Raw genomic sequence first — 10,826 nt, 5'->3', positions numbered from 1 at the left:
TTTTAAGAGAATCAAGGTCTACCAGTAAGAGTAGTAAAAGTGAAGAATAGAAATCCTCCCAAACGTGTCCATAGAATTCGCTCTAAGTTAGCACGGATTTCGAGGAGGTTGAAGATGCTGATGTTATACCGCCCCCTCTGATATAAACTAGCTAGCACAAAACAGATGAAGTGATTTTTACAGAACAACGTGTGTATATTTACAAATCCCACTATGGTAAGACCTTCTGAATATTCATGATTCATAACTCAATCCTTTGCCATATATGTTACTTGTAAGGCGATATATAATTTTATGCATATAAGCTAATACATACTCTGGGTAGAAGACATAACATATATAGAAGATATACAATCCCCATAGTAAAATTTGTACACAAGTATGCAATATATATTTTATTCATAGAAACAAAAAATAAATAAATAAATTATATGTATATATATATATATATATATATATATATATATATATATATATATATATATATATATATATATATATATATATATGCTTTCTACATTTTCTTTTAAATACATGACTGTTAACTTTGGTTATATCATCATGTCAGGTTGTAGGATGGATAAACATGACATACTGTATATAACCAAAATGTATTACACATGCATAAACATACATATTTTGGTGTAGTTTCTAATAGGTTCTTCTTCTTCTTCTTTTTTTCTTTTTTTTTTCTCATATGACAAAATATTTAATATATGGAAATCTAATATAGGCCTACAAACATTTACATTTGGGGTTATTTTATTCCTTTTTTTTTTTTTTGCAATATTTTCAATACTTTTACCAAAAACCCTAGCCCATTTTAAAATATAAATATAATTTAATGCTGTGTTTTTAAAATTATTTAAAAATGTTGTCTCATAATAATGATCAGACATTTGTGCCATCATGGCCCTGACAGCATCAGCTTCTTAATGCAAAAAAATCCATATTCATACTCCACGTAAACATAGTGCCAAAGTTATTTTTGTAATCAACATTTTGACATGCTGTGAAAGTACATCACTGTTTTGACTGTGACAGCTGTAGCAGTGTACACACTCAAACACTTTACATTATCCTCCTACTTCAGCCTGTTTAAAGTCTTTAAGTTTAAAGCTGCCTCTGTTTACTTAGCTCTTTTTGCGCTTCTCTTGTTTTTTCCTCTGGTTTTTGGTTAGGTCACATAGCATATAAGCAGGAATGTGTTTTCACAGCTAACTGAGGAACAGCTTGGCTTGTGGTAACAAGCTCACTGCTTGATTGCATCACATCCGAGGGAGAGAGTGAGAGGGTGGTGTTTTTTTTTTTGTGTGTGTGTGTGTTCTTTTTTTTGTAGTTAGGTAGGTAGGTAGGTGAATGAGGTCTGAAAGAGGAAGCGGATTGTCATGAAGGCGTGTTAGCCACCAGTCACTATGCAATGAGTCTGGGCCATCGCTTCCACCGAGGACTCTGGGAAATGAATCTTATACTATTCCTGCTTTTGGCATTGACAGCAAGCTGGACTGGACTTGGTAGGTGCTCATAGTAGTAGATCATTTTTTTCTTTATGTAGGATCCTATCTCTCTCGTTCCCGTTTTCCCCATTCATCTAAAGAAACTCTCTTATGTCTTGTCTGCTCTCTTCTTCGTGGTCCTTTGAAATCATTTTACACTGTAATTGACCCCTAGCAACACAACAGTTTCAGAGTCGTTTGGAATTGAAGTGTGCTTTTAGGACACATTCAAATGACCTGTCATATCTTTTGACCACAATGAACAATGATGAAAGCTGAAGACAGGATGGTCACATTACATTATAACTAGTTCTTTGACTCATTTTGTTGCTTTTGGTTTCATGCAAGAAACAAAACTTTGACGAACAAAGATGATGTTGACTCGGGAGGACCAATGTTTCTTTCTCTTGTTTTGCGCCAATAATTATGCAATATGCATAATTAACAGTATGAATATGAAATGAATCATTAATTTAAACTGTTCAATAAACATTAAACAAACCTATATTAATAAACCATGTGAAAGTGTTATTCTGTGTTTTGAGAAAAGGACAAGGAATGTTTCTAATCTCTCTTTGGTGCATTTGGAGACTGATTCTCAGATAACATTTTTCTTCTGAACTGAAACAGGCCTCGACTAAACCTCAAATAAAAATCTAGATGAAGGCTCTTTTTTAAAGTCACTTTTTAAACGTGTTAAGTAATTTATTGCATGTCATTACAGTTCAATGTGAAGACAACGAAGAAAAGGAGCAGAAGGCTACCCGTGAGTACCTGCTTTAACACACTTAATTTTTATTAGACGTGATGTAGACGTCAGACAGTGGCTTTAGTCCTGAATGACTCATGCTCCAAACACTGATGTCTGTAATCAACTTTCTTGTGGTCTCTGCCATTGAAACTAAAATGTCATTTAAGTTTGAAGCAATATTTTGTACATCGTGCCTGCCACAGTTTTTGTTGATTTAAAGAAACAGCAAATGTGCACTCACTTCTACTTATAAATTTCTGATCTGATAATGTATACATTTAACGGTATTAGTAACTTACGAAGCAGAGGGGGAAAAAGAAACCTCAAGTAATTGAATTGAATTGAATTTTAGTGAGATTATCTTGATAACAGAATAATCAATATAAAATACAGAATATTGTTGAAAATTAAGTTTAATATATATGCAATTTCACTGCGAGAAGTGCATATGTGTTCAAGCAACTATCTGAAAGAGTTTTTAGTGTGAGTAGAAACAGAGCATCTCCACAGAGCATCTCCTAAACCAGAAACTTCCGTTAGACTTTTTAGCTAAAAACTTGTAAAACGCTTGCATAATTTACCCAACAGTGTAAAAGATAGTGTGTGAATTACATTGCTCTAAAGAAGTTTTTTTTTTTTTTTTTACATTAATGTTAATTTAATAAAAAGAAGTTAATGGCCACTGGGTCTTTATTTTTAGGTGTTTTTGCACAAAACATTTTGAATGTGCTAAGAATAAAAAAATAAATTATATATAATTATTATTTTTATTATGTAATTTTGTTTTTTATTGGGGCAAAAGATAACCACCTGTTTAAAATATTCTAATGCAAATGTAAATATGTCAACAATCTAATTTTAGGTATATCGCCTAGCCCTAGTTACTGTTTATTATAATTGTATTGTACTAAAATCGATTTTTGATAACTATTCAAAACTTTGGAGTCAGTTTTTTTTTTTTTTTGAAATTAATTTAATTCATCAAGAATGCATTCAACTAATCATGAAAGTAAAGACATTTATAATGTTACAAAAGGTTTGTTATTATTATTATTTATTTACTTAACATGAATGCTGTCCTTTTGAAAAGTAATCAAACACTGAAAAAAAAATGTATCGCAGCTCAACACTGAAAATAATAAGAAATGTTTCTTGAGCCTCAAGTCAGCATATTAGAGTGATTTCTGAAAGATCATGCAACACTGAATACTGGAGTAATGGCTGCTGAAAAATTTAGCTTTGTCATCACTGGAATATTTCATTTTTAAATGTATTAAAGTAGAAAAAAGTTACATTAATGTAATAATGTACTTAACAATATTACTGTTTTTACTGATCAAATAAATGCATACCTTAGTGAGCATAAGAGCATTCCTTTAATGACACTTTATCTTTATGTAGATTTGTATTGACTTCTGTTATATTTTCCTGGATTATGAAAGTGTTTTCTAATGCCTTTTCTGCATCATCAGTTGTTAATATATCAGTGACAGTAAAATTAAACATTATACTAGTCTTTTTATTCATTACTAAATGTTATATTACACTATCTACTAAGCATATTTTTTTCTACCCCCTACTAAAGTACTGTTAAATATAAAAGCAACAGTTGCCATTTAGATTTATTTGTAATGATATTGTTCCACAGAAGTATGTATTAAATTTTAAGTTAGGTTAAAACTTAAACTTTATTAACCCTAAAATCTGAAAAGACTTTTACAAAAGATTTACAGTTATAAAAATGTATACAATGTTTTAATTATAAATGCATATTTACATTTTATTTATTTATTGCTTTAAAGAGAATCAGTTGGATGGTGCAGGCTCTGGAGATGAGGACAGCCGGAGTATGTATTGCTCTTTTCAGATGTTTGACATCAATCTGAAATATATTGTCATTTCATTGAAACTTTATCTGAGCAACTTTCTCTGTGATTTCTAGTTCAGGAAATGCATTGTTTACTTAAATCTTGTGCAATTGCAAATTTAGGCTCCCAACCAACCCTTAAAAATGAGGAAACAAAGCAGACTACTGAGGCAAATACAGACACAGATGATCTTAATCCAGTCATCGTACCTGTAGTTCTCACACTGGTCATCATCACTGTGATCGTGTGTGTAGTCATGATCTACCGCAGGTGGAGAATAAAAGGTACTGGTATGTTGCATTCAAACTAATAGACTTTACAGACTCAAAATAACCTGCCAATACACCAGTTTACACATTTATCTAAAGACAAAAATATTTACACTTCCTGGGCACTATCCAGACGTAAATAAAACCTGAAGGTGGATGTGATAATGGTATGTTAGGAAAAATTCGCAGTAGATACAAAGTAGAGACTGTTTGAACCTTCTGGGCAGCATTTGTAAATCACAAATTAAAAGACGAACACTTAAAAAATGACCATTTTAGTTTTTGCCATCCATCACTCTGAGACTAAAAAAGTGTTTCTTCCCTTTCTCCTCACATTGTTTACAAAAGAAGATCCTTATCTGGATCATGAAGACCACGGAAAGGTGCCAATGTAGGTACAAGTGTTTTTAAAGCATGTTGTGTTACTATTATTATGCGTAATGAATGACCTGTGCTGGCTGTATTTTAGTAGTTTAGTTAAGATGTCAGTTTCTTTAAGCGGTTTTGTGGCTAACCCAAATGTGCAAAATGTTTGCGTGTGTATCACATGTGAAAAAACAGAATCGACCCACAACGGATGTTTTCAGACCTTGCAACACGCAACCGGAAAAACGTATTGTGGAAACATATATATATAGAACATATGTGTTTAAGCATAACATGATTGCAATACTAGTTTTTGGATGTTAACTAATTTAAGACCATATCCCTATTTTTTATTTTCAAAAAATTAGCAATCTAATTTTGATAGATTCCTATAATAACTATCAAAGATGTAGATGGGTTTGTTTCTTAATCAGAAATAATTTGGGAAAATGTTGCATTCCGTCTCTTGCTCACCAATGGATCCTCTGCAGTGAATGGGTGCCATCAGAATGAGAGTCCAAACAGCTGATGAAAACCTGATGTATAATCCACAACTCGAAGTAATCCTCACAACTCCAGTCAGTTAACATCTTTGAACGTGAAAAGAGTTTGTAAGAACCAAATCCATCAAGGCCTGTCCATAATCTATAATAACACTAACTCCAATTAAAATATTTGTTACATATACATATTTGTTTAGAACTGGTTTGTAAATGGTGTTTTTGGTGATCAGTGCAGATTTTTCTCTTGATTCAGACAAGACCACTTTTTTTCCACTGGGGAAAGCAATATCATGAATAGAGGACTTTTAGACAGGTGTTAAAAACATCTTAATGAGTAGTGTAGATTACCTGTGTATTATTGTAATGCTTATATCAGCTGTTTGAATTCATTCTGATGGCACCCATTCACTGCAGAGGATCCATTTGTGAGAATGCAATGTTAAATCTCTTCCATTCTGATGAATAAACAATCCCTTCGACGTTTTAATGTCCTGAGGATGAGTACATTTTAATTTCTGGGTGAACTATTTAAGACAACACACGATGTTTGCAATAATACAGTACATCTTTTTAATGGCTGTTGTGTTTTGGCAGTTCAGACTGTTCACATTCACACATGTTGGTAATGCAATAAATGATGTTCCACAAAAGCTGCTCATTTTTAGTTGGTTCCTCTTCAAACAGGAAAGTCTGCCACAGTAGACAAAAATAACTTCCACCTAATAATAAACTGCCCACATAAACACAGTTCTTACAGTTGTGATTTGAATAACTACTCAAAACAGAATCAGTAATTATTGCACTCAGTCTATGTAACTACATGTCTTATTTACTTTTTTCTTGCATCTGTTCAAAAAGGGCTTTTTGTGAATGAAGAATGTGAAAATGAACATGAACTGAGATGCATATGTCGTCCTTTTTTTTTGTTTTGTTCCCAGGCCCATGTTTGAGGATGATATCCCATCAGTGATGGAGCTGGAAATGGAAGACATAGAAAATTGGATGGCAAAAGGTAACCGCTGAAACGTTTATTAGTAATTTTCAGACTCTGAGTCAGGGTGTCACGGACAGAAGAGAGAGACAACAGGGTATGCAGGGAAGTAGATGTTTATTGGAATTATGGAGACAGGAGATGGCATCACACAATCTTGCAGAGGAATAGTTGAGCTGAGTGGGATGTTAAGAGGATGACTTGAGGATACTTTCTGTACAGACGAAGGGTGGACACAGGAGGAACTGACAGGACACGGATGGTGGTAGGTAAGCAGGATGATCAGACATTCAGGTATTCAGATGATTCCAAGAGTAGTACAGTGAGTAGAGTCGATGATTTTCTGACGAGACCAGACAGAGTGAAAGGAAGTGTGGGCTTAAGAAGTGGCAGTGATGAGCGGGTGCAGGTGTGGTGACTTCAGTAATCTGGTGATAATGAGCGAATGGGCGGAGTCGGGTGATTGGACTCTGATGGTGTGGCAGGTGTTACTGGTGACTCCGTGACACAGGGTTCATATCTAGGCCTTGGTGTGTCTCAGATATTGCACATTAATATTGAGTAACCAAACCACAGGTGCGGGAAATAATGGCAGTCTGAGTTCAGAAAAAAAATAAAATAAATTAGGCCTAAATTTGTAAGATTTAGATACTTAAATTGCATGTCCATCCACTTGGTTTAAATAGTGTTAAATGTAAACAAACTAATAAACTTAATCTGATGTATATTTGCTAGTTATACATAAATGACCCAGGTAAGAAAAAGACCAGATTTCTGTCCTCAAAATGTATTCAAATTGCTTACACAAAACAGCAAAAACCTGTTCATTGTGAAAAAAAAAATTTGGGTAATGAAGATGGCTAATATGGCTACCCTAACCAAAAAGAAGTATACTTCAAGTTTATTTTATTAAGTATACTTAAGTAAAGTTTGAGTATATTTTTAAGTATACTTTATGTAGCAAGTATACAAATATCAGTGTACTAGTAGTATACTTGTAAGTGTACTGTTTCAATACTCCTTGGGACTAAATTGGCCGTTTCTAGTACGGTATATAAAATAATACTTTTAAGTATACTTTAAGTATTACAGTAGCAAACTTTGAGTACACAGCTATGTTTGTCATTTGTACTGCAATTATACTAAAGGTGAACTTATAGGTATACTCATAGTTTACTAATTCAATACTTGGTACACTTTGAAGTATAGTCTCAGTAAACTAATAGTTTAGTAAATTTATACTGCAAGTATACTCATAAGTTTTCTTTAAGTGAACTTTACATCATACTTTAAGTATACTACTATGTCCCTATTTAGGTTTTATTTTGTGTATATATATATATATATGAATAACTGAACATATAAAACATCAAAAGAAAGAACAGAGTATCTGCTTGTTAACAAAAACATTTTATTCGAGCTTCATGCATTCTTTTTTAAAAACACTTTAATGTGGGTAGGTTTCATTAAAAAAAAAAAATAATAAAATAACAACATTTTGAACAAAAAGCTATAAAAAGACTATGAATTAGATTCGGAATTCGGAAATCTATCAAAACATAGATGGAGTCGATCAACACCCCAAAGCTCGACTGTAATTATTATCTCTTCATCGGTCGACATTTTTATTTCATAACGTTACAGTTTTGATGCTGTTTCATGTCAGATGAACATGTTAGATTACATGTGTTAGTATCTGTTGTTTCTTTTATTCTTCTTCACTTTTGTTTTTGGAAATTCTGTGCAGAAGATGTTGTACTAGTGCCCTCCACCGTATAGTAATGAAAACACATATTCTAGGAGAATAGCTCAAATATATTTAGAATTTTTGTAAGTATAAGTCAAGAATACTTAAATTTTATTTTAAGTATGTTTCTAAGGACTACATAAAGCCCATTTCTGAGAAGTACATAACATGTAAACTCAAAGCATACTTTCCTTTTTTTTGTTTGTTTAAAAGAAGTATACTAATTGCACACTTCTTTTTTGTAAGGGGGTAGCAGTGGAACAAACATTTATTGATGTACTATTGACAAATATGCATCATATGGTGTTAAAACTGTGTAATGGATAAACATTTTATATGCAAATAAAATACATCATTAGTTAATTTAGACCTTAATACATTTGCATATATATGGAGTTTATTTGCAGAAACAGATTACTCGTTTTTTTTTTTTCAAAAATGATTTTTTTTTTCACATCATGTTATCAATGTTTTTTTTTAATTGTTTAAAACGAGTTATTTGTTTTTTTTGGCAAATGAACTTTTCATATGGTCTCATAATATTTTGCTCAGAAATCAACATTAGGCTGTTAAGTTTATTTTTCCAGGTGAACGTGCTTCAGTTCATTCAGTAAAGTTTGTACTTTGACCAGCAGGGGGAGCCATTGCACTAAAAACATTCAACTGCTCAAATAAACTTTCTCAGCTCTAAAATAAATCACTCATTAGGCTGCTTTTTAAAAACTCATTCACACTTAAACCACCTTTTTTCACCAGAACTTCAACTTTACGGTTCAAAACATCCTTCATACAAACTGTATTTGTACTCTGTGTTTGTAGGTTTGAAGTTATTTGCGCTGTGAGCAGTGCTGTGAAAGTAAAGCACTGTGTAAATGTATGATCTATTTCTATTAGATAAGATAAAAAGATGTGGAACATATTTTGTTGAATGCTTTTAACATAAAGAATCTGTGTCTTTTCATCGTTTACTTGCAGATGGAGGCAAGAAAGTGGACACTGGCCAAATATAATGAATAGCTTTTCAGTGAGTACACTAGACTTATTATTCCTTCCTTTATGCAAGATGTAGTCCAAACCTGGGAAGGCTACACAATTTCTAGAACAAAGTCGGAGCGTATTCACAGTACAGTATTGGCTTGGACAGCTGTCTAGCGGTTAGAAACAGGAAAGCCATTGTACTAGCTTGCAAATATTTAATTTTCAGGACAGATCTGTAACAGATGTGCATTTCTTGATTATTTACATTCACACATCATATTTCACTGCACTTCAGATTGAATTCAGATCGTTTCAGATTGTTTCCAACAAGTAATGGAAAAGAGTTGTACACATAAATAGTTGTACTAACATTTCAAAAGTGTACAGTAAATACACAGAGCAACCATTGGGTTCCCATCAGTAACATGAAACTTTGCTGTTCCTCTTGGGGGTTGTGGAGGGTTAGACATTTGGAAAATAAAGGGGTCTGAAGCACTGGACATGTTAAAACTGTGCTGAGAGGTACGGGGAACACACACATATGACCCACTGAGCAGTGGTGCAAGACAAGGCACGAAGATATGCGTTCGGATGTGTCACACCCTGTAATGTAATGTCTAAGGTATCATTTCCTGGAACTGTGAAATGACATAAGGTTACCTCTTACTTTACTTTCAAGTGGAATGACTCTCAGAGTCTAGTCAACAGCTACTGTACACATCAGCTTTCCCTGTGCATACTTTTTTCCTGCTTTAAATGGGTGCACAGTTTGGTCAAAATGACATTTTTTTTGTTCATTTTGTCATGCAGAACATTTTCTCATCAAGCAGTTTGAATGATGATATGAAAAACATCCTGATAACATATTTCTGCTTTTAAGATATTCAAGAGAAAAAAAAGAACAAAAAGACTGTCAGGACATTAAAGGAGCATTGCGTAGGTTCTGAAATTTTCTAACCGTTACTGACACCAGTGGCCGTTAGAGGAACTGCAGCCAGTCTCATGCTCGTTCTCAGTGTGCACGCTCTTTTTTTTTTTTTTTTTTACTTACGAGGAGTGTCCGTGGGTGTCTGAATTGTGCTGGAGGCTGGTTGCTTCTTTCCATCCACAGAGTTCATTTGAAAACACTATTGCCGCTGCTTACTATAATGGCTGGCGTGCCGTACGGTTGTAAGCCCAAGTTGACGAGAACGTGCATGACTTCACATTTTGTGAATTTTCATGCCAATTCGGGCCCGACTCCTCCACACACAATTGAGTCTACAGGCTGATAGAGGCAACCGTGGTGGACAGTCGAGGTGTCATTCTTTTTTTTACATCATGGTTGGCTCATACATGTACAAATGAAAACTCTATCTTAAAGATTTTTTTTAAGTAAAAACCTCCACATAGCTCCTTTAAAGTGAACTCAGAAAGCTCTTTTTTAATTACACTTAAGTCGTGATAGGGTCTCAGTCCATATTGACACTGTTTTTGAAACTCAATCAGTGTCAGTTTATTAACAATAATAATAATAATACCATTCAAAGGTTTGAGGTTGATATATATATATATATATATATATATATATATATATATATATATACATATATATTGTAGAAATAACTTATGCTCACAAAGGCTGCATTTATTTATTCAAAATACAGGGGGAAAAAACAGCTTAAATAACTGCTTTCTATTTTTATATATTCTAAAATGTAATGTATTCCTGTGATGGCAAAGCTGTATCTTCAATGTCACGCGATCATAAAAATCTATGTAATAAACTGATTTGGTGCTCAATAAATGCTTCTTATTATCATCAATGTAAATAAAAATAATAATAAAGCTGCTTAATATTTCTGTGGAAATTTTTTT

General features: G+C 33.1%; 1 protein-coding gene across 2 annotated transcripts; it reads left to right on the top strand.

The window, feature by feature from the left end:
• Positions 1–3,913: 3,913 nt before the first annotated feature.
• On the top strand, positions 3,914–9,461 carry tmem154 (transmembrane protein 154). 2 transcript variants are annotated; one of them, XM_059553223.1, is made up of 4 exons: positions 3,914–4,405; positions 4,736–4,775; positions 6,192–6,265; positions 8,967–9,461. In XM_059553223.1, exons 1-4 carry the CDS (start codon positions 4,198–4,200, stop codon positions 8,999–9,001), a joined length of 357 nt encoding a protein of 118 aa, XP_059409206.1. In that variant the 5' UTR covers positions 3,914–4,197; the 3' UTR covers positions 9,002–9,461. The 2 variants fall into 2 exon arrangements, with proteins under 2 accessions (XP_059409206.1, XP_059409205.1); XM_059553222.1 differs by having other exon boundaries at positions 3,938–4,405; positions 4,733–4,775; positions 8,967–9,457.
• The last annotated feature ends 1,365 nt before the right edge of the window (positions 9,462–10,826 follow it).

This window comes from Carassius carassius, chromosome 7, assembly GCF_963082965.1.
Source record: "Carassius carassius chromosome 7, fCarCar2.1, whole genome shotgun sequence".
NCBI classification, from domain to species: domain Eukaryota; kingdom Metazoa; phylum Chordata; class Actinopteri; order Cypriniformes; family Cyprinidae; genus Carassius; species Carassius carassius.
This window is presented reverse-complemented; position numbering and strand designations above follow the sequence as displayed.

Bases quoted from the DNA above. Each gene is read 5' to 3' on its own strand.
- tmem154 (XM_059553222.1), top strand. From the start codon at position 4,198: ATGCATTGTTTACTTAAATCTTGTGCAATTGCAAATTTAGGCTCCCAA. The intron at 4,406-4,732 runs GTATGTTGCATT...TGTTTACAAAAG, and splicing joins GTGGAGAATAAAAGGTACTG to AAGATCCTTATCTGGATCAT. The intron at 6,266-8,966 runs GTAACCGCTGAA...GTTTACTTGCAG, and splicing joins AGAAAATTGGATGGCAAAAG to ATGGAGGCAAGAAAGTGGAC.